Consider the following 25845-nt stretch of genomic DNA (forward strand, 5'->3'; position numbering starts at 1 on the left):
TACTATACTATGACTTTTTTATGATATTTTTGACAACATACTATACTATGACGTTTTCATGACATTTTTGACGACATACTATACTATGACATTTTTATGACATTTTTGACGACATACTATACTATGTCGTTTTAATGACGTTTTTGATGTCATACTATAATATGACTTTTGTCTGCCATTTTCAGTGTAGTACTATACTTTGGTGTTTGTATGCAATTTTTTATGTCACACAGACACGGTTCAGGAATCACCACAAACACGAGTCCATTAAAGTTTATTCTCCTCCCAAGGCAGGCTGTCTCCACTCCACCCCATTCTGCTTTCCTCTTTCCCCAACAAAATTAGGAAACCCTCCCCAAACAAATCCCTGCTCCTTTGTTTCCTACCGGCCACACCCTTTCACCTGCGTGAAGCACACCTGAACCCAGGTAACTCACAGGTGGCAACAAGATAAAGCAAAGGTGAGGAGGAGACACTGCAAGAGACATTGAGATTGTATTTGATTTTTAGAACTTATCACAAACAAAAAACAAAACCTAATGAGAAATCAATCAATCAATCAATCAATCAATCAATCAATCAATCAACATCTTAGGTAAGAAAACAATGGTAAAAATAAACAATATCGCTGAACCTCAGTAATAACTGTCTTCTCCTTTCTTTCTTTTTTTGTATTGGGCCCAAAATGGCCTTTGCATTTTCATTTTGTCTTACTCCACTGCTCTTAAAATTCTCTCCACTCCACCACACCCATCAGTGTTCTAGCATGTAGTGATTGTGATGATCAATAAAGTGAAATGCATTGCCAGAGCTAGAGGTGGTACCCCTTTCACAGAGCGACCTACTGTTAGCACTACATCTTTGGATCATTTTTTTTTTTATATGTCCAAAAAAAAGACAATAAATAATTATATCTGTATTTGTTTTGCAGCTGCATAAAAACTTGAAGGTTCAGTTCTAACTTTGTCCCATCCAATCAACAAAGCAAGCTGAAAAAAAAAAATGAGATAATTGTGTCAATTTGTGGCACAGTGTGAGGTTGTATGAAAACAGTCAGGCTCAGATTAAAAAAAAAAAAAAAAAAGGAACACTCATTGAATGTGTTTTAAGCTTTAGGTGAACTCATTAGAGCTGGACGGACTTTGCTCATGTGTCCTTGCTTATCAGGAACCAGTGAGTGGGGGACAAACGGGGGAGGGAGGCCTGTTCTGATGACGCCTGCTCCCAGGGAAGAGTCGCATCTGTGTTCCCTCCTAAGGTCAGCTCTTCTCTGCTCGCTGTGACTGTGCTGTAAAAAACTGTGCTGTCTGCTCACCGAGCTAACATGAAAACACACTCTCAAATCTGAAGGGTGCATTACAGAAGGAGGTGAGGCAGACGTCTTGACAGTGTTGTGGCAGAGACTGTGAGGACGAGGTTACATCTGGTTTTGGGGTAGAAGTAAGGTCATAATGTAGAACTGTAGATTATAGGTGCTATTAAATCATAATTTACATTATCATTCTCATAGGCCTTTTTACATGACACGTTAGGAAAACTACAGGTGTAATTAATAATGTAAATAAATAATAGTACTAAACCAGCTGCAAATGCATCAACAAATCCACCCTATGATTTTAATTTCTTATTTGTCTGATGATTTGCTGTTGTGTCATGTTTTATGGACCTACAGCTTAAACTGCAGGTTTAATTCTCAGACTGATTTTATTTATTTCATTGTAAATACTGAGCCTCTGGCTACCAGAAAATGTCATTTTTTTTAACAATTGCAATTCAACTCTGTAGTGCTCTCTAGTGGTCAGATGCCCATACTACACACACAGTGCTGCAAACTTTGATATTTTAACATTTATTGGTACATTCTACATTTATCTAACTTTTAAAAAAAAAACTTGGGAAGAGACTTCAGCAAGAGAAATGAAATTAGAAGATAAGATTTACAGGTAACAAACCTCAGATGAGGTCAGAACATCTTGCACAGATAAAATGTTTCTGTGGTCTGAATCCAGCACTGACAATGTCCGTGCTGGGACTGTCAAACACACAAAACAAACTAGAGCAGTTGGTAGAAAACTGGCACATTCAGGTTATTTCGTGCATTTCTATGCAGCAGAGAAGCTACAGTAGATTCCCCAGTGATCACTAGTGAAGCGTTTACAGTCCAGCTTCTCCAGACCCACCAGGGCCATGTGGTCAGGGGCCAGGCGTGGGATGCCGTCCTTGGTGGCTGGGCGGAGGTAGACCCGGTCGAAGCGGCAGCGGCTGATGTAAGGGACATTTTTGTTGCTGTTGGCTTTGGTATCCCATGTGTAGCGGCAGTGCTCTTGTTTTCCCAGTTGCTCCCACACGTCGCAGACACTGGGGGGCAGACCCACCTTGGCGACCTGAGACAGAGTCCAGGACAATAATTATTAAAGAGCTATGGGGGAAAACTGACAACCATAACTTGCCTGTTTTTAGCCATCACACATCATATTTTTTCAAGTCACACATAATATAAAGACTAGTGACTAACCTCAGTATCCCTGAGGTTTGTGTCCCCTCCAAAGAGGACGGTGACATCGTCAGGAGCCTCTCTCATCCTTTGCATCACCACTCGCAGCTGTTTCATCCGCTCCCCTGCTTGGCCTTTACAGCTCTCCAGGTGGGACGTCATCAGACACAGCTTCTGGCCTTTAAAAGTCACCTGATTCCGCAAAGAAATACAACTTTGTAAGGTGAGCTCAACATGGCAGTGAGTATTTCAACAACTGTGTGTGCACGAACCTGAGCTACGAGCAGATTCCTCATCATTTGAGTAGTGGGGTAAGGTATTATCTCGCTCTCCACAAGCTTGACCCGCGACTTCTTGAGCATCATCCCAGTGAAGTAATTATCTTCACCACCTGGTCAGCACAAGTCAAGAGGAGGGATAGTTTATACTATGGAGCTCACCCACAGTTTATCCCACATGCTGCATGACACAGTGTACCGTACCTTCAATGATGAGGTAGCTGACAGCCCGCTTCCTCAGGTACTGGACGTAAGGCGGAATGAGCTCCTGTAGGAACACCACGTCAGGAGTGTATCTACATGAAGACAAGATTCACCTTTTAAATACTATCAGCCTCTGCCTTTTACACACAGTGGCACCCCCAAATATTTTTCATTAGGGTGGCAAGATTGTACCTCTGAATATCTTAGACTGGCACACCAAAACCAAGAGCCATAACTGAATTTCAGGAATACGATTATGCTGAGTGCATGGGCTAGAAGAAGATTTTGAGATAAGAAATCACAACTGATATACTTTGGTTTCTTGTTTTACAGTTAGTATTAGTAATTATCTGAAATGCATGGACTAATCTGGTACATTTTGAGTTGTGTCATGTATCTCCATATACTTATGTTAGGCAATTCATTGTTCTTCAAATAGGCTGGCTGTCTTTTTACTTTAAAAGACAAACATACAGCTTTAATTGAAAGAGTACATTGATTGTAAGAAACAAAACATTTCCTGGGAACAAGCCCTCTAATGTTCAGGGGAGACTTGTGGGCACCCATAGAACCCTGTTTCAGTCAGATATCTTGAGGTGAGAGCTCAAGGCACCCCTTTGAAAACTGCCATGCCATTTGTTCCCTACACATTATATCTCCACTTAAAAAGTTTGGATTGCTCACCACAAATAAAACATCAAGTGATGCCAATAAATAGTGTATACACACAAGCTTACAGGACTAAGTAGGAGCACAGGCCTCTGGCACGCTCTCCAAGGTTGTCTGTGTCAAGTCCATCCACGTTCCAGGAGATCAGTGACAGTTTATTGTCATCTTCTTCTGGGGGTTTGTGTGTGGAGGCTGGACTCTCTCCGGTCAAATCTATACTGGGAATTTTCAGAGACTGTTATTAATATGGAACCTCAACACACACAGTTCCTTGGACAGCGACAAAGGAGGAGAGACTGCAGACTTACCACTCTCCTGGAGGTTTTTCTTCAATCTTATGCTTCTTCTTTTCGGGGCTGGCCTCACTGTCTGGAAAGTCTTCATCAAATGCCTTCTCCAAATCAGCCTCAAAGAATGAGTTTAAAGCTCTCTGAAAGACAAGTGATGGGAAAAGTTCATCTGGGCCAACTGCCTGAAAATGTTGATACCACTCACAACACATTCAAACATTTATAATCACTTCTTTTTATCCTCAGATGCTAAACTATTCATCCCTATAAGATGCAGCAGTGTTGAACTGGACTATTAACTTGTCATATTGGCTACCAGCTGTAGTACTATGTATCTAGCTGCAACAGTAACCTAGCCAGGTAACGTTTAGTCCCATCTATGAGGGCTCAGTAGCTACTGTACCTCCATCTCCCAGTTATTCTCAGCCATGTAGCACTGAGCCACAGCGGTATCAGTTCCTGTTATCACAGCAAACTCATCGCAGAGGCGACTTCTGTCTTCTTCTACATTAGAAACAGGCCGTGTGTCCGCGTCAGATGTAGACGCCATCTTATCTAGCCGGTACTTTAATCAAAGATACTAGATTACTTTGCTTTAATCAACAACGTTACACAGGACAAGCAGAATTCAGTCCAAACATTTTTTTTCTCTGCAAGTTATCTCAGGTGTACCACTGAAAGGCTTCCGGGTGAATCTGTTAACTACAACCAATCTCCGCGCAGCAAACTACACTTTGTTTAATTAAAAGTCAGCAACTCTAGTTTATATGTGCAGTTATTAATGAATATAGCCACATATTATTTTTATTTTGTGGCGCTGTTTAAATTCTTAACAGACTTTGCAACACATCTAACCGTGACGATGTTTAGCTAGCAGATTAGCTTCAAGTTTCACCCGGACGATTTATCGAACGCAACAATTTCCGGTACGACGTAAACAGAAGTTTGACATTGGCCACATTCATTAGCGTTAAATATGGCTTCAATGTCTTTAAATACGGTGAAACAAATAATGAGAGCAATGGCGAAAACTCGAGGTTTCGACAGAGTCACAAGTAAGGTAAAGATACACCCTCTGCAACATTACGCAATCGTTTTATTCGTTTTTCTTTGTGAGTACACTTTGTACGTCACTTTTGAGCACAACGCGCTACCTCGAATTCCTGCACCGTCACAGCTGCTGCATGTGTTTCCCTCAGGTGGAGGTTTTGTCTGCCAGCCCGGGTAAGGTGGTGTGTGAGATGCGGGTGGACGAGGAGCACACCAACCGGGGAGGAACGCTTCACGGCGGGATGACAGCCACCCTCATCGATGACATCTCCACCTTGGCTATCATGTACAGTGAGAGGGGAGCTCCAGGAGTCAGTGTGGATATGAACATAACGTGAGTCTGTGAAAAGCTCAGAGGGGCTCCACTGGTGCTCACAAATCGTGGCATCACCTGTAGAATTTAAATGGACACTTGTGATGTCACAGGGTAGGAAGTCTGGAGCTGCTCCATAGACAATGAATGGGAGACTGATTTTGTGGACCCACATAATGTTTTTCTTTTTTTATACCCAATTAAGCTTTTTGCTATTGTAGTGTCCTCAGTTCTGAAATAGAAAACGTACCCATATACTGAGAACATCCCCCTGGGTGCTCTCGGTGTCATCGCTAACATCTTTCCTTGTTCACTGTGTATGGAGCACCATCAGACTTTGTACCCTGTGACATCAGAAATATTGAGTTTTAGCCCTCTAGCTTTCGGATTTGTTCATGTTTACTAATATTTTTGGACAGCTTTAGATAATAGGAATAACATGCATGCATTTTTCATTTTTCAAAATGGGTGCAGCTTCTTAACGTGTAATAACATTTGATATCAAGTATGGCTGTAGCCAGAATTGTAGAAATACTTAGATCACTAAAAAAGATCTCTAAAGTAGTTTAATCCTTCAGTTAACCGTCATATTTTTTTTGGCCTAAAGTGATAAAATGTATACATACTGAGCCTTAAAATACTTCAGTTAGCACAGAAAATACCATAATGTGTACGTTTTTTGTGGCAGAATATGAACCAAATGTTTCTAAAACAGAGATTACAAAGATTAACTTCATAAACTGCAAATGACCGGCAACAAATGTCAATGTCTTACAGATACATGAATGCTGCCAAGATAGGAGAGGACATACTCATCACGGCTCAGGTGCTGAAGGCAGGACGGACGCTGGCGTTCGCCACAGTGGACCTCACCAATAAGGCCACAGGGAAGCTCATTGCACAGGGGAGACACACGAAACACCTTGGCAGCAGCTGAACTGTCTCCCACATGTGCCTGTCTGTATATAACATAAGTATACTGATGTCAGAACAAGGAAGTGACTGGTGTTACCAGTCTGTTAGGTATTTGTCATCATCAGTTAGACACTAACACCTCTAGGGAAAAATCAGTCCTGACCTCACTACTGTATAAATTGTATTGTTTCATGCACATGCAATAAAACAAATAGACAAGTTATGCTTTCAGAATTTGCATTGTATTGGGATATGCTCAGCAGTATTGATTTGAGAATCAACAGAAAAAAAAACAGAAGTTACACGCCTTATACCCTTTCAACTGAACACACTGAATCAACAAGGAGCAAAATTATATGTACTATGTACTTCATATTCTTTGACAAGCAAGCCTGCAAAACCCAATTTTAATTTGATGAGCATGGCAGCAAATTACCTTAATTTTAGTAGGTCAAATTAAACAAAAATCAGTAAGCTTTCAGCAACTTTTGTTAGGTATGTTAAACATTAAGTAGGTCACCATTTCTCACCAACCCACATCCCAAGTAAAACAAAACATAAAACATCAGATTTCAGTAGCTCAAATGAACGGTGCATGAACGGCTTGAACGGTGACAATGGCCTTCAACATCCAACCAACATGTCTCAACTTTGTGTACAATGCCTTTCAAGTCACTCAAGATTTTAGCAAAGGCCTGCCTAGCATGTTTCAGAGAAAAGCAAATGACACAAAACATTTTTTAAAAGTCCAGCAAAAAAACTAAGGCGGTTTTTAAGAAGCAATACCTACACCATATGATTTGACAAATATTGTTCATCTTGTTTTCTTTACTTATAAAGGTGTATTAACACCTATTCACACCTGTCCTTGGTCAAAAGATTGTGTAAAGTTGTTCTAGAACCCCCATTGACATTACATAACAAGCTTTAACAATCATTTCATATGACAACAAGGATATAAAACACGTCCGTCTGAGAACCACCGTGAAGACCTGTGTATTGTTTGTTCCTGTTTTGATGCAACATAAAGAGTTCCTTCAATGACCGGTGCTGTTGACAGTGCGGCTCCAAGAGAACAACCAACCACTCAAAATCAATGTTCGTGCAGGTTCAAATGAACAAAAAATGGATGAGTGAGTAGGAGGGAATGAAGAGGGAGTAAAAGAAAAAATGGGGGGGGGACCAATCCAAAAATGGCAGAAAGAAGAGGAGGAACATTGGGAGCGTGAAAATAACAAGGATGGGAACTGAATCAGCTTCAGGTCAGGGAGGGGAGAACGAGTAGGTAACAAAAAAAAGGAGAGATCCAAGCACAAGTTCAAATCTTTTAAAAGGAAACGGGTGGAGATGAGTACATCATTTTGCTTCTGAAGGCTTAGGCAGGAGGGAGGGGAAGGGCTTTTCCCTATGTGGCTGGGTGATGCAGGAAGCCCTAATCAGGCATGTATGGGCGGAGGTGATCCTCGATGTCTCCCACACCCCAGCAGGTCAGCTGGTCCTGGGGCAAGTATAGGCAGAGGCTGCACAACTTGAACACTGTGGCCTTGGTTTTAGGAGTCTGCAAGAGAGGTGGACAGAGAACATTAGTGGTGAGGTGTGTGCTGGGACACGGTCTGATGTTTGATTTGATCAGATCAATGACATTATAATTAGTGGACTGACTCACCTGTAAGTGCTGTCTATCCATGAAGAGAAATACAGACTGAGTTGGGTTGTTCATGACCATTCCAGCCTTGTCTTTACGACTCAGAGCATGCAAGCACTGCTTCTCGTAGTCTCCATGATGAAATTCGAACTTGGCCTGTAAGTCAGAGGAAAAACTTGTGAGCCAAGACGCAGAAGTCCCGTTAACTGAATATTTTCCATCCCTGTTTGACAATGATAAAAAAAACCTGAAGGCTGCCTGTCATTTTGACAGATAAGAACACTGAGGGTAATATAAAGTAACTTAAGTAATTCACACCCCTTTCCAGTTTGTTGCATGTGCATATTAATTAGCTATTGTCTTGTCTTGGATTTCGCGTATATGACCTTATTGTCTAGCTGGCTTTAGCCAAATAGGTTATCCCTTTGCTTTAGCCATTGCATTGGTAGGCTATATAGCTACATACCATTGCAAATTATCACTGCAGCTGAGAATCAAAATGTTCTCACAAACGGTCTCTAGTTTGGAGCTTACAGTCCTGCAGCAGTCTCATGATAAACAGAGCTAGAACAGGGTGAGGATGGGCCAAGAAAATCAATATTCTGCATGCAGCTTTACAATGACACAAGATTTTACTTATTTTAAATATTAAATATCAAGCCCTCTGAAAACAGAGGGCTTGATGTGGTGGAGAATGAAACAAGCAGGTTGCTACTGATAACATTTATCAGCTAAAGGTTAAATGACAGATAATAATAGATTATGACTGTCGATAGTAGATAGTTTAACACAACCTTTGCCATGAAGTACATTTTGTTACATCCAGACAAGGGCAGGATGATAACCCAATCACAATTAATTGCTAAATTAATATTTTTGATACTGGACAATGGGAAATGTCTACATTGTGAAAATTGAATTATTGCAGTATGCACAAAAAGATTATTTTCATTAAACAAAAACTGACAGTCATGGCTAAATATGATGATAAGTGTATTTTTTAGACATAACGATGAATGCCTTGCCAGAGAGCAGCTCTTTTGTTATTCTTCCTAGACTATTTTATACATGTAGACCTAAAACTTCTGGTTTTACTCTTGCTGAATTTTGCAGGGGGAGACAAACAAATCAATACTACTTCAAAATCGTCACCAAGCTTGAAAAAAAGTATAAGTTGTTGTAAACTGAGTGTGAGTTTTATTTGTTTGGTTGAAATAGAACATTTGAATTAGTTTAATTGGACTGGCATTGGCCAAGCTCTGACCTGAACAGGCCTAAAGGGTTCATCATCGGCCCCCTTCCATCTGGAGAACAGCAGACAGACAATCTTCTCAATATCGTTGCGTGGCCAAAGCATGAAGTCCATCTCCTGTGTGCAGCCTATCACATCCTGTGAGAAGAGAGAACAGTGTGAAACACAACTGGATTTTCTTCTCCTCAAGCTATCCCTTCCCCCAAGATGGTTCACTCACTTACCCTTCGCATTGACTGGTATCGGGGGGCGTGTAGTTGCACAACATCTTTTTGCAGGAGTTCTATCGAACTCTCGAGAGAGTAGCTGGAATCTCGCACACCTCGTAAGATGTTTTCTTCATAGTTGTTGGTCATCACTGGCACCACTTCAGCTACCTCAAAAAGTGCAGACTTCTTCTTCTGTAATGACAAATCACAGATACAAAACACACATATTTTAAGTCATCATTTTGCTTTGATCGTATGAAAAAGAACAAATCTGGATCAGACAGTTAAACCTGTAATGAATACGCACTTAAGAAAATTATTTTAAAGTGTGAGAGATGAGTGTGATTTAAGATTGCGTCATAGATTACTGTATTCTTCCATTTCACTGACAAACCTTTTCTTTGAAAACGAAGGCTATATAAATCTTGAAGTCAAACTGATCAGCCAAAGACTCCCTTTTCTTCCGAAGTTGAGCTCGAAGTCGATTTCTTGTTTGATTTCTTCGTGAAGTTGGGTCCCCCATGGTTAGATTTTGATGGTAGTGTCTTCTTCTCTTGTGCAGAATATTTTGGCTACACTCTCTACTTTTGTATTTGTACGCTGGATAACGGATGGAGCTTGATACCCTTTGCAGAATTAACGCATCGAACAACTCTAGGCTAGATCTGTAAAATACCCACTAACTACCGACTGAGGAGGTCAACAAATCAGAAACAAAACTAAGTCATTTTTAATTTTTGTAAAAGGGCAGTGTTGAGGAGGGGAATGGTCGACAAGCTAAGACTACATCTCCGTATTACTTGTTCAGAAATCCATGTTTTAAGACATGACTTTTAAGCCAAATGATCTTTTTTTTTCAACCTGCCATCGACAAGGGATTACAACAGAGATTTAAATGAAAGAGCAACTCAAATTTGACTAACTTTTCCTCTGAAAATGTTACTTAACTCAACAGAAATAGCTGCTACTGTAAAAACCCATACCGGCAATATATTTTTGCTAGTGAAATTGAGGACTACAGAGACTAGCAAGCAGACAAATATTCTATTATTGGGGTCATTTCAAAGTCCCTCATCCATGGCTATCCTTTTGTGTGTGTTTCTCTGTAGAGACTGCGTTATGTGCGTGTTACAGGCGGATTGGGGATACAGACGAACATGGCAGGTAAATACAGATGCCAGGAGATGTTGGCACCGGGTAACATCGAAGACTACTGCGAAAGTACCTTGACATTTCCTTGACTTTTACTGCCACTCATTTGGCCCACGGCCTGCGGTGCTGCCACTGCTGATAGTCATGATGTGGGCGTATTTTTAGCACACTAGCTAAGGTGAGCTAGCAAGCTAATCTAGGCTTTCACTTCCAACACTAACTAGTAGTGAACCAACGATATAGCTACATCTTATCTTCTGACTGATTGGCTTAATTGAGGCCTATGTGTGGTTGGCTAACTAGCGTACAGTCATCTTTCCACGCGTTTACATTTTCTCGCCAGGTTCAGTGCGACTGCCAGTGCTGTGAGAGTCAAGAGACCTGCAGGGTTGACCGACTAACTGGTTTTGCTTGTGCTCAGCATTTTAGCTAGGTATAATTTGCCTCAGTCGTGTCTTGTCAAGAACGTCGCGGACAAAAACCAGCTAGGGAATCGACAGCCAACCAACGACAAACGCTGAATGGCGAACGTTAGCTAGACAAAATCAGCCCCTTTCCGCGTCTGAAGTTTCGAGGTGTTTGCTGCGCTTGTTTTCTTTCTCTTCTTTTCTTCAGTCGTCACAACCCCCGACTCGCCCTGCTGCATGCCATGTCAAGATAAATCGACAATCCAGCTGAAATCCTCCGTTCTTTCAGTCGACATGTGGCGTGTTCTGTCTCCCGGCGGGCCCATATTTCACGGCGTGTCGTCCAACGTTTGTCCGTTTGGTTTCTTTGTGTGTTTTTGGGGGCAGCTGGTAATGGCACACGCAAGCTCGGCGATCCACAGCCTCCCCAAAATGGCTGCGCAGGCAACTACAAAGATGTGACGTAGGTTGACACGTGACCGCACGAGGAAAAAAACAACAGCGGCACATTATCCGAAATAATAAGGCTGTTTAAAATTAAAAATTAAAAATAAAAATAAAAATCACATTTTTATCGATCATGGTTTGACAATGTATTTTTTGGTGGGTCAGTTGCTAAACAAAAATGGTATGTTGCTGTCATATTCAGAATTTCCTCAGAAATAATAATATGCTATTATTATTTTTGATGTTGTCACTCTCTCTTTTCTTCAGTTTTTAAGAATTGTGATCCTATGGAAATGAACATTATAAGCTCTAAGCATATTTGATGTTTTTAAAAGCAAACTCAAGACCTACCTTGTTAGCCTGGCTTTTAATTGAACTTTATGTCTTTTTTTAAAAAGAAAGAAAATATTTATATATTTCGCTATTTATTTATTATTTTAATATTATATATATAATACATATTCTTCTATTTTTTATTTTTTTTATTTTAACTCATTTATTTATTTATTTATTTATTTATTTATTTATTTAACAGGGACAGTGCAGCTACTTAGCTGCACCAGAGCTGGCTATTAGCTAATTTTCATCTGTAGTCCCTGGGCAGGAAACAGAGAATAATTTCCCTGCTAAAAGACACTAATGTATAAAAAACACATTTACAAAAGAGAACATATACATGACACAACGACCTCAGCATTAACAACATCAAGACAACACAACAACAAATCACTGCAACAATAAAAGTAGCAGCAACAATAAAACTATAACACAAGACGCCACAACAGCAACAACAACAACAACAACAACAACAATTAGTCTACAAGATTAAGATTTAACAAGATTTCAAGATTGCCTTTGGACTGTGTTACACCTCCTGCAACCAATGTCTTCTCTCTTAGGTGATTTACAGTGGGAAAAGGCTTGTTGTATATCAATAATAAAGTGACAGAAGTATCCGTCAAAATATTAGAAACAATTTACCCAGCTAAAGAAGTGTTGGAGAGATTTAAGATAAATATAGATTATAGCCTACATATGCTTTTTGTAATTCAGATAGGCAAACTATATTTCATATCTGGATTCACTATGATCATTCTAGTTTGCTTTGAACAGATATGAAAGAATTTATACATAGTAAAATGGGCATTAATATACAGTTTAATATCTTCAATGAGCTGTGACATTTTGTGTCCTGTGGGGTGGATAGCAATATTGCCTATATTAATTAGCTTCTGAACATTACTAGTAAATTCTATATCCACAAATCTAAATGGTCTGACTTCAAACCCTGCTTGAACCGGTTTATTGATGAACCCAAGCAGTAGGCTGACACCTTGTTAGAAGATGTTAAGAGCAAAAAAAAACTACAAAAGCTTTCAGTATTTTAAGGGACATATATTTTCTTAACTTAATATTAATGGGCTTTTAATACCCTCTAGCATGATTTTTCTTCCCTTGTATGACAAGTGTTGTATACCTCTTTGTTATAAATAAAGTATTTTGGAAAAAAAGAAAAGAAGAAGAAACAGCAACTTCCTCGCGAGTAGCGCTGTATTTGTCACGTGACCGAGTAGGCGTATTTAAGTCCCTGGCGCGGGATCCAGCAGAGAAGAGAAAAGAAAAGGCACTCCTGCGCTGTAGTCCTTCACACCAACGGTAAGGAGATTTAATCTTTTAATACTTTAATATTGTGTTATCTCTCTTTACATCTACTGCTGTTTAAGTTTAGCTAACATTAGCTACTCCTGTGTTAGCTTCAGTAACGTTAGTGGTGGCTAAAATGATCGTGTTTCCTAACTTAACGTTCGTTTCCGAAACAGGAGGTGGCGTCACGTTTAACGATAAACATCTTTTTACAAGCTAATTAATTAGCATTACAGGTAACATTAACACGTCTAGCAATTCACGTGGCATTTTAAATATAAACTTACTAAGGTGCTAACTCAGCGGTACCTTTTTATACGTTTTTCAACAAGCTAGCTGATTTGGGTAGTTTTCCCTCAAACGCGTGTAACAGTTAACCGTCTGTAGTGACGTCTTTTTATTTCCCCAACAGGTCTCTTGAAAGAAAATGAGTTTCAGTGGAAAACTAAAACACAGCCACCAGAAGTCTAATGAGAATATAAAGGTGAGTGTGAATTAGTCCTGTTTTTAAATGTGTTCCTTCAAGTTAATGTGCCTGAAATGTACCGTTGTTGTAAAGTTCAGGGCTGTGGTTCATGGTATCTTCCCATTGTTGGTGTGGATAATCTCATCACACATGCTCATTTAACACATGATTAACAGCTGGTAGATTTCAGTATTTGTGTAACTGGGCCACAGACCAGAAGGATCTACCCCCTAAAGGTTTGTAAATTGTGGCCATGACTTGATGTTAATCATAAGACCCCTTTTTTCCAAAGACAAGGCTCTATAGATGGCAGAAATTGAAATATATTAACATGTGCATAGACTGGAGATTTTGAAAGCAAACACAAGAGAAATACTTTGCTTTCTTAGCTCCTGAAACCTAACAAATAACTGTTTTGATTTATACATGGCTGTACCTAAGATTTCACTTTATTATAAAAAAATCTGGCATCCCAGGACAGAAACGGTTTCACAAATACAAAAATACTGAACACATACAAACCTTTTGACAAACAAGAACCGTACCACAGATCCTATCAGACAATATGAAAAGTGGGTGCAGTGCAATAAATGAATAGGTACTTCCCGTTACATTGAGTGTTTGACCCAGGTACAATGAAGTTGTTTGGAGGCCATACTTTGCTTTAGACTGAGAACAATATGGTTCCTCAGCCTGTGGGACTCTAACCTCAAGTAGTTTCAGAAATTTCCTCCTCACAGCCCAAAAGATCACCCTTTTTTTGGCTTGAAACACACCAGCAGTGTTGGGAATCTGTGGCCAAACATTAACAAAGTGGGCATGTTGGCTCCTCTGTAATGAGCCTTGAGGAGAAACTTTCCCACGGCTGTTAAGACTTTGGGCCCTGCCCCTATTCCTACACCTGTGGGCCTGTTACACATGGCAGCAGTGTTGTTGGCCTCCTCACTTATGCCCTCTCCCATGGTGACAGTGTAACTAAAGTAAACCGTGCAAAGTGATGCTAAGCCCTGCTGAATAGAGGCTTTGAAAATGAGAACACAGGTCATGTTAGTTTCCCATGTGACTCAATGTTGAGTTTCTCAAGACTCATCCGGGAAGGGTTATAATCTTTTTGTTATCAATTCTCATTGAATTGATTTGTGATCTACTCAGCTGTAAGCTAAACTTGTTTTTGTCTTGCAGAGTTTTTTCACATCTCAAAAGGCAATGGGACCCCCCAGGCAAACCCTGCAGGTCCTCCAGCCCTCAGCCGTCAACAAAGATTTGGGAAGGTCAGCTCAGGTATGCTGTGGCTAGTACAGTATAGTTCAGAACCAGTGATCTGTAGCAGTAGCCACCTTGTGTGTTTTCAGCATTTTTAAAAGGTTTCTAAACAGCTTTGTTTCTCTCTTTAGGTGGGAAAGGTTGTTCCCAAACGGAAACAGTGGAGTGCAGAACAGAGAGGTCCAAAGAGGGTGAAGGTAGAAGTCAAATCCACACAAACAGAAGAAACTCAGTGTTTGACAGATGGCATGTCCAATGAAGCGTATGAACTAATGGTTGTAGGTAAGGATTCCTAATCCATGCACTGCACACTACAGAGTCATGGAACCTACCCCCAAAATTATTCTCTTGAGCTGAAATTTCTATCACTGTTGTAGAAACGCCTCCTTCCACCTACTGGAAAGAGATAGCCGAGGAGCGTCGGAAGGCCTTGTACAATGTTCTACAGGAGAACGAGAAGGTGAGTTAATCACTAAGAGACGGCTAATGTTTACCTGTCACTTGAGTTGTTCCCACGCTCCCACTGACTGACTCAACCTTTGTTGGCTCCAGTCCAGCTGGCACTGGATTTTGGATTAACTTTGCGCATAAATGTACTCTTTAAATCAATTTATTTAACTTTGAAAGCACTTGTACTGAGGTGCCAGTACTGTAAAGATAAAACTGTACTAAGTTTAGGTTGGATTATTTTTTTATTTTTAAGAAATCGGAGGGTTAGCCCAGTTATATTTTTTCCTCATTTAGCCAGTGATTACAGTGCCCTACTCACTTTAAAAAGCAAGTATTGCCCAAGTTTTGCTAGAGAATATAGCAACACGCTGAAAATAACATTTGTTAAAGCCTTGGCTTTATTCGTGTTGGTCACACGCACACACCCCTTACTCACTCATTCAAGTACTCACTGACACATGCAGCCTCCCAATCACTCTCAGACGCACAGAGTTGAAAATGGAGCGTAAATGCACAAATCAAGTACAGCAGGTATATTAATTTTGATTGCAGTAAGTAGGGTCAGCAGGTGTAAGGAACCCCTGACCACAGTGAATGAGTCTAAACTAGCCAGTCACAGCAACTTAAAGTGTGATATTTATGAAGGCCAAGTAATAAATATCAATAAAAGAATTAATTATACTCGAGTCTTAGAGTCATACTTATTCAACATTTGGCATTGGCAAACTTTTGCTGAAGTAACCAGGGAGGTCAGGACCTGCTCTGCTCTGTCACATAGTTATTGGTTATCACAATGTTGCTTTTAACCCTAACTTTGGGTAGCTCCCCTCCCCACACCATACTTGTTTGCGTTTGCTGTGGCTCTGCTTGTGTGTTTGCCTTTTCAAGCTTGGTGTCCATCATGCTTAAAGTGTCTTTCCTTTTTTACCAGTTGCACAAAGACATCGAGGCCAAAGATGAACAGATAACACAGCTCAAGTGCGAAAATGAAGAGCTGCAGGAGCTGGCACAGCATGTACAGTATATGGCTGATATGATTGAGGTAGGCACACTGGTATTTACTTCAATGTCCTGGTGTGACTTTTTGTGCCCACAATAATTTTATTTTAATCATAAGCTTTTCTTACACTGGTAGATGACCTGGTTTAAGTTCAAGTCATGCTACATGCATTTGCATGCTGAATGTTTTCTTAAGCTAAAGTCCTTAACTCTACTCCAGTGATTATATTGTCATGCATTGAGATAAAACCGTCACAAGAACCAGGATAATTGAGTAAACTAAAACTAGACAACACTGAGGAACCTGCTTGTATGTAGATTAATGTACTGTATCATGTCTTTTTAGAGGCTGACTGGGAAGAGCCCAGACAATCTGGAACAACTACGGGAGATTGCTCTTGATGTGGACGACGATGAGGAAGATGAGCATGATGAGCATAATGTGGATGTGGATGTGGAGGAGGAGTGTGATGACAGTGAAGTGGCAGGTCAGAGTGAGAAAGAAGACTCTGATTGCAGCCTGAGTGATCCAGAGGAAGAAGTGACCTCAGACCATGAACAAGCTGGACCCTCAGGAGAGCAGGATTGACTTGCACAACTCTTGTAAGTCATGGGACTCTGACCTGCTTACAGCAGACTCTAGCTGAAGTGTACTTTGGCAGCAGCAAGTGGCCATCTGTTTGACTGAATTGGCTTTTCAAAGTAATCGTTTATGTACTTCAGACTGCAACAGTTTTGAAATGCCTGCAATTTTATATTTAAGCTTCGAACAGATTGGGCTGCTTTTATTTTTGATTTTAGCTTTGCTGAACTTCAGTTCAAGTAAAGTGGCGTTCAGTACTAGCCAGTATAGACCTTTTTCACAGCAGATATTTTGACAAGTCACAATCAAAAAGCACAGGTGCAGCTTAGAAAATTAGTGATGGCTGAATTCCATTTTGTTTGTTTCAGCATGTTGGCTCACTGTCCTGGCTCACTGGGACACTTGAGTAGACCGAGCCTTTGCTGATAAGTCACAGCATTGAGGATAATATTTGTTGCATCTTTTGGTTGCTAATACCAAAGAAAGCATGCAAGTCTTAGCTGAACTCCTGTGGGGTCCTCCATCTTGATGGTCAGTGACAGCCATGTGACTAACTCCTGTGCTTTTCTTCCTATGGCAAGTCTAAATGGGTGCTGTGAAAAACGCCTATTGAGATGGGGCCCTAGAGCATGGCCTAGAAGTGTTGGTTTACACTGTAAAATGTGCAATGTTATGGCGCAGTTCTGTACATAAAGCCTATGTAAAATAAACACTTTTTTTTTTTTTTTTTAAAGAACCTTGTTTTTTTTTGTTTTTTTTTTGCATTGAAGTAAGGGGTTGTGGAAATTGACTATGAAATGTTGACTGGCTGTGCCCATCAGGCACTTGCAGAGCAGTTGGTGCATAATTTCTAGGGATCCCACAGTCATGAATTCCAGGACACTATTAAATTGAAGATATTTAATAAATATTTGATTTATATATAAATCAAGCTTTGCGATGACTGTCCAGGCATGCTGACCCCTGGTGGACTGAACAGTACTTACCCAATTAATTTCCCGGTGACACTCGGCTTCACCACCCATTCTTATGGACTGATATTAAGTTTTTGAAAAAATCCTTACTAAAAGCTCTTATATGCATTATAAGTAATTTAACATCTCATGCTCACTTAAAAGGTTTAAATACAATTTATGTACTTTGACAATATGATTTATAGACTGGAATGCGCCTTGCACATCTTCCATGCCACAGTCTGCCATGCTTTTTTAAAAAAGGAGGCGTGGCTGTAATGCAGATCGCTTGAGATGATGTTGAACACTGACTGGTTTACAGAAATCCCATCAAATAAGTCTGTACATTTGGGTGGAGTCAGGTGACAGTAGTCCTAGATCTAGACATCCTAGGAGAGTTTGCTGGAAGGGACGAGATATCTGAATGGCTTTTTAGTGGACTGTGAGGAGTTTAATTCATATCATTGACCAAAACTAGCAATTCCCATCTAGTTTGAATTATAACATAACGTTACATATTCAGTGATTAAATTCTCCCACCCATCGCCTCTATACCTTAATGCCCATTAAAATTGCTGAATATTTTTTTTATGGCAGATGTAATTTTAAAACTATGATCTGGAAAATGAAGGACTGAATAAAAACTTACCCATAAAGTTGTCCGTGGATATCTGTAAAATCCAAAAAAGCACAACTATACATGTAATCCACTTACAGTATGTAACATGTTTGTCCCCCGAGTATTTGAAGTTTAAAGCCAAAACACAAAGTTTAACAAAAATGACAAACATCCATCCTGACAGGCACTTTAGACTCAGTTTTAAAAGAAAATCCACAAGTTTGTAGTTTAAATTATGCAAAAATAAACTTTATTGCAACTTTTGATGAGCAGAGGAAATACTGCTAACCACAATGGAGAACTGTAGTATGCAACTAAATGGATCAGTACAGAAGCTTTTGACCACAGAGATGGATAAAGATCAATTTCAGCCAAGTGTACAAAGTTATTCTCAAAACCAGTCTCTAAATAATTAAAGATGTGCACAGTTTGACAACTTGTACTTTGTGGTGAGTCGCAACTGAACAGCCAATGAATCAAACTGACTTAACACTGGTGAACTGCAAGTTTGTAAAAAGAAAGTAGCTCTCTCTCAAAAAAAAAATTAAACACTGAATGGGTGGATGAATTAGATACTGTAATGCTATTCACATCATGGAAGAAACAAAAGTTACTTAAAATATGGACCATGTTTTGCAAAAGGCTGTATGGGGGGAAAAAAAACTTAAAACCATTTTCAGCTTTTAGTAACAACTTCACACATTTACAGATTATATAATACAAAAGAAAAAATACATTTCATAAAAATATTACCACTTGTAATCAATATGGCTTTTGGACTGTGCCGTTAGAACCAAATAAGATTCATATATTACGGGTTTGTTTTATTTTTAAGTTGTGCTTTTAAAGATAAGTCTGAGTATTCTGGCCAAAATGCAAACGTCGTATTGAAAATACATTCTTCTTTATGAATTATGAGCTCTTAAATTTTAAAATTCTTCCTTTGGTTACAGTAAATCTAAGTAATAAAGTAACATTTCTAATATATAACGTCCCAACCTGTTCGGGACCTTTTTAGGGAAAAGTATAATATTATTAGATTATTAGCAAAACTTAAACTTCTCCCAAATAATAATTCATCTAATATAATTCCTTCAAAATAAACTCCAGTTAAAGTTAAGCATGAGATCATTTGCATGGTAACAACATGGAAGCCTTTTCAAACAATAAATTTCAAATACTAGACCTGATCCAAAATATAACATAAATATACATTTCATTTACATAACAATGTCAACTGCACTATTACAGTATAACTCCAAAGAATATTAGAATTACAAGTAAATAATAAATAAGATGTGTGAACAAATGTGAGTTTTGTCGTCGTGCACGAGCACAAGACTCAGTAGTACAGTTACAATGAGAAAAATTGGAATTAGGCGCTTATCTCGGGTCAGTTTTCCCCCCGTTACATTTCGGATGGACCCAAAACAAAACACTTCCTTCTGCAGCTTCTCAGAAGAAAAGCTTAATTTCTGATCCTGCCATTAGCTCACATACTGTATGAATGTGCAGTTAGCTTAGGCCTTTACTCAGCCCAGTATCCTTGTCTCTGTACAGTTATTGAGAAAGTGCACGATCACGATCCTAAACCAAATTTATTGCCCTGGACTTGCTCCGTACCTGGTAGGAAAAACACACTGACAAAAGAAGTGTATTTGTGGAAACATGCCTGCTCGACCACGTCAAGGCTCAAATGGTCAAAGCTGACTTTTATCAAATGTCTTCTGATGCCAGCTCGGTGCAAAAGAGTCATGTATGTACAGAGAAATTGCACTTGTTCAACTGCAAGTATGACAAAGCTGACCTGTCTCACCTCTACGCTTTTTACTTTTCCTCCACTGATAGATAGCCGAGGTCAAAATCTGTTCAAGACGGTAAACTGCTGTTAAAGTAGGGCTTTCATACCACGACATCACTTCCTCTCAGAAAGGCATTCTCAACTTATTAACTGTCCTGCCTGCCACAAGACGCGCGTCTTTCAATCGTACAAGAATCCCTGAAACTCAAAATGGAACGTACTAGAAAACAGAACTTAAAAATATACTTTGAATACAAACACATATGTTACACCAGCTGTGTAAAATATGCCTTATTTACATGCCTTACAACAGTGCAAATCTTCCGTAAGCCCCAGAAAACATTTCTAACGATGGACAGTGATTATACAAAGATCATAGTTAATATACTGTGTGACACAACTGACTCTGTAACAATCAAGGTGAGTAACCAGTGAGTAAGTGATACAAGTGGGCAGTGGCTTGTTGACAGAGCTTCTGTGAAAGGTGGAGATGCTCCAACTCTAGTTTCCGCAGTCTTTGGAGCAGCTTCCAGCGGCTGTGTGTCCTGTAAAATGCTCTCCAGTTAAACTCAACGTGACCGATCTGCCTGGCTCAGAAAGCAGGGCGAGGAAAGGGGGAGTGTCTGAAAGTGGAGGTGATGGAGGAACGAGGAGTGTGTGTGTGTGTGTGTGTGTGCAGGAGGGTTATAGGTTGTGTGTTGTTTGTGGTTAAGACAGTTTGTTTGGTGTTAGGCAGTATCAGTAAGAACAGTGATCTAATGTGGCGGTGTCGAGATCCTTAACTCTGTGCCCAAAAAGAAACAGATCAACAAAGTGATCAGTCATTAACAGCCCTGTGAGGTGTGCAGTGTGGGGTCAAGCTGAGGGAGGGGGCAGTGCTGTCCTCAGAGGTCGGGCTTAAATGTTGTTTGTGATGTTTTTGGTGGCACAGTGGCTCAGAAGGCAGTGGTGACAGCGTTTCCTCGCCGTGTGCCCAGGCGAATTATTTCCCCCGGCACCGTGTCCAGCTGCTCGTACGCCAGCCGTCCCTCCTCACCTGCCACACACACACAAAGGTTGCCCATAAACACCTGTACCCCCACAGCAGTGTTCAGGCTGTGACTTGTTACTTCTCAGATTGCGATGGTATCACTGCAGTCAAAATAGTTCAGCTGTGGGCCACAATAAAGGACACACTAACTGATGGAGGCAGTGGTAGACCAGTAGCTCCTGTGTTTTGCAGAGTAAAATGACTGTTTTTGTCAATGGAGTCTGGTAGCTTTGAGATAATCGCTTCAGTTCTCCAACAGAAAAGGCTGTCAGCAAGGTGAAGTGGTGAAAATATTATAAATATGTGCACTTAAACTAATGCTGAGCCTTTTTAGGCGGCTAAAAACAAACCAACTGAGGCAGCGTTTGCACAGCACTGTTTCATTTCATTTACATGACGTGGGGGTTTTCTTCCAAGAAGATATCATAAACAAACATTGTAATTTGTTCTATTAAACCAGAGGAAGAAAATAAATCTGTCTTGGGTTTATACTGTGCAGACTACATTTATATACATCTCTGACGTGATTTATAGAGTTGGAGCAAAACATGTAGCTGAGCAACATTTGATTTGTGATACTCACCAAATGTGAGCAGGGTTTCTATGGCGACATGGCGAAGCTCTTCATCAGCTGAATCACACAGTGCTACCACGGCTTTGATGCTTTCGACTGCCTACAGACAGAAAGACAGAAAAGCTCTGTGAAGAGGGCACTTGTCAAAGTACAACGAAGACGGATGGAAGAGCGACGCTTTTAATCCTGTTAACATCACATAACTCTTTAGCCAACGTAACCCCTTAACTAGAAACAGATTATTTTTGTACCATACCCCGGCCACTATCTGAATAGAGCGTGTGCCACATTAAAGATTAATGGTTTGCTGTAATCATTATACATAGTCTTGTGTGTAAAAATGCATTTCCAATTTCAGCTGGACCTAATGTGAAGCAGTCTCATTAGCCAAATTAAGTTGTAATCTTCACCCTGGCATGTGTGTGCAGATTTATTTCTGCTGTTGCTACAAAACCTCCATGCAGCTACCAGGAAGTATCCCTCCACTGTGGCTCAGCAAGCAAACACACAGGGAAAACACCATATTTTTAGGAGACACAATCTGCAGGAAAGGGGGACTGTGTGTTTTGACCGCCATCTGTTACACTGGAGTCATGCTAGGAAGTGATCTCTTCATGGCCAGTGAATAGAGGCGGAATGATTACAGTGGCCAATATACATATGATAGACTTGGTGAAAAAACTGAGTCGATCTTTGAAAAAGTATCTCTCAGAAAGAAACGTCGCTGCCATGAACACAAACTAAAACTAAACCAGCTCCAACTCTTCATAGTACCACAGCTGTAGATGATGTAAGAGGCCACTGACCTGCAGACAGCTGAGCGCTGAACAGGCCGCCCTCTGGCTCTGAACTCCAGCCTCTGACAGCGCGTGGGTGTAGCACTCCACTGCCTGTAAACACACACATAAACAATTAAATTAAAACATGGCTTGTGGCGCCTGTCAGAACATTTGAAATGTTCTTTTCCCCCACACACATCTCTCAAACACACTCCCTCGTGTTATCAGTACTCACTCTGGTCCTGAAGTGGCTGTGTGATGCAGAGGAGAGGTAGTCGGCTGCTGCCTTGTTGACCTGAGGGTCCTCTGCAGTGAGCAGAGAGGCCAGGGCCCTCAGGGTGCTGTTTCGGGGCCACAGGGTTGACACAGACACCTCCTGTAGTTCTGCTAGACACCGAGAATAGTCCCCACTGCACAGAGCCTCTGCAAACACCTCTGCATACGACACAAACACACAGACACATGTCAGAGGTTTAAACATTAAATTTCACGTAGAGCGTAAATGATAGGCGTCATTTCTGTGCTCCTGACATGAACTTAAATCTTTTTTTTTTTAACTTTTTAAAAGATTTTAAAAAAACAGGAATGTATCAGTGTTTAACATGGTTTTTAAAGTGGTGTTTAAGTCGTATTTGACTTGACTTGAAAGTCATAGTATAGTACGTCATAAAAAAGGTCATAAAAAATGTCATAATATAGTATGTCACAAAAAAGGTTGTTAAAAAAGTCATAGTGTGCAACCCTCAATCTGATGCTGGCTCCCTAAAAAGTCACTCAATCATCAAAACTTAGAGAACCCCATGATTTATCCACTCCGTAGACGAGGACCTGCTCCATATGTAGATATAAACGGCTCATTCTAAGGTAATTTTCAGGTGATTATATATTATAGTATAGTATATAGTATTATAGTAATAAATATTAAATACAATTTCTGCCAATAAATGCCCTACACACTGGACCTTTAAGTTTCTAAAAAATCTAAAAAGACTCTATCTATGAATGTCACCCCCTTTGCTCACCCTCTCTGGCCAGTTGCAACAGGTGTGTCTCCATGTCCTGCACTTCATGTTGTAAGATGTAGCTGTGGAACTGAAACACCGTCAAGACATCCTGTGAGAGCTCAGCAGCAGTAGGATTGTGTGCCGCCACCAGATCGCTCCTGTCCACCATCTCGCCCACGACGACACCAATCACTGGAGAGAAGAGACTGAAGTCAGTTCCAGCTGGCTTGAAACAATTTTCTCTAGTTTCACATTGTAAAGATCTCTTTAATATTGAAATGTTTTCATCACCATTATATTCTTAGCAGCTTAAATGATCTAATCTTCCCCCAGGGACAGATTTAAAACCAAATTAGTGACTCAGAAACAGAAATTAAAAACACAGAAGCAAGAAGTTGGCTTGTTTGCAGCAATAAAACAGGGATGATCTAACCTGTGTCAGCGCTGTGTGGGTGTCTCTCCTGCAGCACTGCTGTGTAGCGCTGGTTCATATGTTTGAACACTCTGTCCAGTGTGGTGTGGAAAAGTCCTGCAGACCCGCTGCACTCTGACCACAGAGTCATCAGCTGTGGGCGCTCTGCGAGGCCCGGGAGAACTGAGCGAAGGACAAGAGAAGGTCAGACGCTACAACAGTCCCTAAAGCAAACTGGTTTTCACTTGTTGGTACCTACCATCATCGGCAGAGGTAATTGTTTCCAGTCTGTCCACACTGAGCTCTGCCAGCTCCTCTATCAGCTGAGTCTGTCCGGACAGTTTGAGGAGAAGACTGCGACGCTGCCACACACTCACCCCGCTGGTCAACAACTGTCATTACAGGAAGAAACAAAATGCATTTTGCAGTAAACTGAAATAATGACAACCTTAACTATTAAACTATTAATCTATTTATACTCCAAAGCATGATGTTAGATGTCATCAGGAGCTCTACCTTTATGAGGTGATTACAGTACTGCAGGTGAATGACAATAGCCACGTCCAGGTTCTCGTTTCCAGTGGTGAGCGGCAGAGGGCTTCCAGCCACGCTGTTGCCCACCCCGGTGTCCTCTGTCAGGGCTTCACTCAGGTGTCCTCTGGCTTCTGGATGCTGGCCACTGAGAGAACATACCCAGAGTGACCACCAGGTGGCAGCAGCATCACACAAAACAGTAATCCAATGTACTTAATGATAAAATGGTTTTCAATTGATGCTGCTATGATGCAACATAATTCAGATTGTCTGTCCAGTGCTTTCATGAATGAATAGCCGAGCATTAAGTGGCTTACAACCAAGCAGTAAGAAGATGCCTTCTTATTCTTTAGTTAAATGCCATGATAAAATAAACTGCACTTGGTGTCAGTGTCAGCCAACACAAGGTGCCTCCACACAGCCGTCTCCCACTCACCCGATCCTTTCTCCATCTGTATCAAAAAGTGGAGACCTCTGTGGGGGGGTGGAGAGGACGGCATTATCGTCTCCGGTGTCCTCGTCGTCGAAGTCAGAGGTGTTGAGAAAGTCAAAACTCTCCAGAGCACTCTCCACTGTCAGACTAAGGCTGGATGACCGGCTCCGGTGACCTGGGAGACGACACTGGGGGGCAGAAGAGACGAAAATATTGGTTAATAATCCTTTACTCTTATAAATAATAATGGAGAAGTTAACTTGCAACAGTTCATTTCATGTTGCTCAAATTATTTCTGATTTTGTTGCTTGATGTTTTGAATCAGGTCAAACTCACAGTCAGTATTTTTATGTGATTCTCCATATGTTGGCATTTATGTTGGTAAACCCAGAGATTAAAATACAGGTAATGAGTAATTAAAAGCGATAGTTGGGATTTTTTGAGTATTACAAACAGTAGACGTCTGTTTGTACGCCCCCAATTTGGAGAAGGAGGCTGGAGTGCGACACGGGAAAGTAAGCAATGTACTGCTATGGAGGGGTCAGCAGCAAAACATATTTTAGCCACCTAAAAAAAAAAAATCAATATCAGTTTAAGTGTATGATATATTTAGAATATTTTCACTGCTGTACCTTGCCGTCAGACAGCGGTTACTTACGCGGAACTGAAGCTGTTATATCGCCCTGTTCAAAGCCAGACTTCATTGAGAAAAACAGGGATTTAAATATTCCCTAAATATACTGACTATCAAAAGATCTGACTCCAGATGTGCACAGAGGATAGCCTATATGTAAAAAGCCATGTGTACAGTGAAAGGTCTGTTGATGCCAGTAACAAAATGTTGCATTTGGTTTTCTTAAAATTACACAACCAAATTTTAAACTTGAATATGTGCTGATAATAGAACTCACTTTTTCTGAATGTCAACTTTTTCTTGTTTGATCGATGAGGAACTGAAAGTACTCTGAGTAAGTAC

General features: G+C 40.5%; 5 protein-coding genes across 7 annotated transcripts in view; 2 read left to right on the forward strand and 3 right to left on the reverse strand.

Annotated features, from left to right (window-relative positions):
* Positions 1-1833: 1833 nt before the first annotated feature.
* tdp2b (tyrosyl-DNA phosphodiesterase 2b) lies at positions 1834-4626 on the reverse strand. Its single transcript, XM_050033921.1, has 7 exons — positions 4339-4626; positions 3954-4075; positions 3714-3863; positions 2977-3068; positions 2767-2885; positions 2516-2686; positions 1834-2384 (listed from the first exon to the last, which is right to left on the reverse strand). The coding sequence occupies exons 1-7, from the start codon at positions 4483-4485 to the stop codon at positions 2103-2105; spliced, it is 1083 nt and encodes a 360-aa protein (XP_049889878.1). The 5' UTR covers positions 4486-4626; the 3' UTR covers positions 1834-2102.
* A 199-nt stretch (positions 4627-4825) lies between these two features.
* Positions 4826-6434, forward strand: acot13 (acyl-CoA thioesterase 13). Its single transcript, XM_050033935.1, has 3 exons — positions 4826-4995; positions 5135-5319; positions 6076-6434. Exons 1-3 carry the CDS (start codon positions 4912-4914, stop codon positions 6233-6235), a joined length of 429 nt encoding a protein of 142 aa, XP_049889892.1. The 5' UTR covers positions 4826-4911; the 3' UTR covers positions 6236-6434.
* Positions 6434-11333, reverse strand: c22h6orf62 (chromosome 22 C6orf62 homolog). Its single transcript, XM_050033930.1, has 5 exons — positions 9714-11333; positions 9335-9511; positions 9123-9248; positions 7880-8014; positions 6434-7771 (listed from the first exon to the last, which is right to left on the reverse strand). The coding sequence occupies exons 1-5, from the start codon at positions 9840-9842 to the stop codon at positions 7646-7648; spliced, it is 693 nt and encodes a 230-aa protein (XP_049889887.1). The 5' UTR covers positions 9843-11333; the 3' UTR covers positions 6434-7645.
* A 1579-nt stretch (positions 11334-12912) lies between these two features.
* Positions 12913-17434, forward strand: gmnn (geminin DNA replication inhibitor). Its single transcript, XM_050033927.1, has 7 exons — positions 12913-12981; positions 13382-13453; positions 14618-14716; positions 14830-14980; positions 15076-15158; positions 16080-16190; positions 16494-17434. Exons 2-7 carry the CDS (start codon positions 13397-13399, stop codon positions 16734-16736), a joined length of 744 nt encoding a protein of 247 aa, XP_049889884.1. The 5' UTR covers positions 12913-12981; positions 13382-13396; the 3' UTR covers positions 16737-17434.
* Positions 17435-18522: 1088 nt separating this feature from the next.
* The window catches only part of ripor2 (RHO family interacting cell polarization regulator 2), a 78910-nt gene continuing 71587 nt past the window's right edge, over positions 18523-25845 (reverse strand). For all 3 annotated transcript variants that reach the window (XM_050033906.1, XM_050033905.1, XM_050033907.1), the window contains exons 14-22: positions 24873-25057; positions 24419-24581; positions 24162-24294; positions 23924-24085; positions 23509-23682; positions 22722-22921; positions 22514-22597; positions 21717-21807; positions 18523-21139 (exon numbers count right to left, since the gene is read on the reverse strand). In XM_050033906.1, the coding sequence (XP_049889863.1) occupies positions 21039-21139; positions 21717-21807; positions 22514-22597; positions 22722-22921; positions 23509-23682; positions 23924-24085; positions 24162-24294; positions 24419-24581; positions 24873-25057 (1293 nt within the window). In that variant the 3' untranslated portion in view covers positions 18523-21038. The remainder of the gene's footprint in view (positions 21140-21716; positions 21808-22513; positions 22598-22721; positions 22922-23508; positions 23683-23923; positions 24086-24161; positions 24295-24418; positions 24582-24872; positions 25058-25845) is intronic.

Source organism: Epinephelus moara, chromosome 22, assembly GCF_006386435.1.
Source record: "Epinephelus moara isolate mb chromosome 22, YSFRI_EMoa_1.0, whole genome shotgun sequence".
Classification (NCBI taxonomy): Eukaryota; Metazoa; Chordata; class Actinopteri; order Perciformes; family Serranidae; genus Epinephelus; species Epinephelus moara.

Excerpts from the sequence above, each read along its gene's own strand:
- c22h6orf62 (XM_050033930.1), bottom strand. The coding sequence starts at position 9,842 with ATGGGGGACCCAACTTCACGAAGAAATCAAACAAGAAATCGACTTCGA. Across the intron at positions 9,512-9,713 it reads CCTTCGTTTTCAAAGAAAAG|AAGAAGAAGTCTGCACTTTT; the intron begins GTTTGTCAGTGA and ends TTGTCATTACAG. Across the intron at positions 7,772-7,879 it reads TGGATAGACAGCACTTACAG|ACTCCTAAAACCAAGGCCAC; the intron begins GTGAGTCAGTCC and ends CCTCTCTTGCAG.
- tdp2b (XM_050033921.1), bottom strand. The coding sequence starts at position 4,485 with ATGGCGTCTACATCTGACGCGGACACACGGCCTGTTTCTAATGTAGAA. Across the intron at positions 3,864-3,953 it reads GAAAAACCTCCAGGAGAGTG|TATAGATTTGACCGGAGAGA; the intron begins GTAAGTCTGCAG and ends GAAAATTCCCAG. Across the intron at positions 2,385-2,515 it reads CAAACCTCAGGGATACTGAG|GTCGCCAAGGTGGGTCTGCC; the intron begins GTTAGTCACTAG and ends ACTCTGTCTCAG.
- acot13 (XM_050033935.1), top strand. The coding sequence starts at position 4,912 with ATGGCTTCAATGTCTTTAAATACGGTGAAACAAATAATGAGAGCAATG. Across the intron at positions 4,996-5,134 it reads TCGACAGAGTCACAAGTAAG|GTGGAGGTTTTGTCTGCCAG; the intron begins GTAAAGATACAC and ends TGTTTCCCTCAG. Across the intron at positions 5,320-6,075 it reads AGTGTGGATATGAACATAAC|ATACATGAATGCTGCCAAGA; the intron begins GTGAGTCTGTGA and ends AATGTCTTACAG.
- gmnn (XM_050033927.1), top strand. The coding sequence starts at position 13,397 with ATGAGTTTCAGTGGAAAACTAAAACACAGCCACCAGAAGTCTAATGAG. Across the intron at positions 13,454-14,617 it reads AGTCTAATGAGAATATAAAG|AGTTTTTTCACATCTCAAAA; the intron begins GTGAGTGTGAAT and ends TTTGTCTTGCAG. Across the intron at positions 15,159-16,079 it reads TTCTACAGGAGAACGAGAAG|TTGCACAAAGACATCGAGGC; the intron begins GTGAGTTAATCA and ends CTTTTTTACCAG.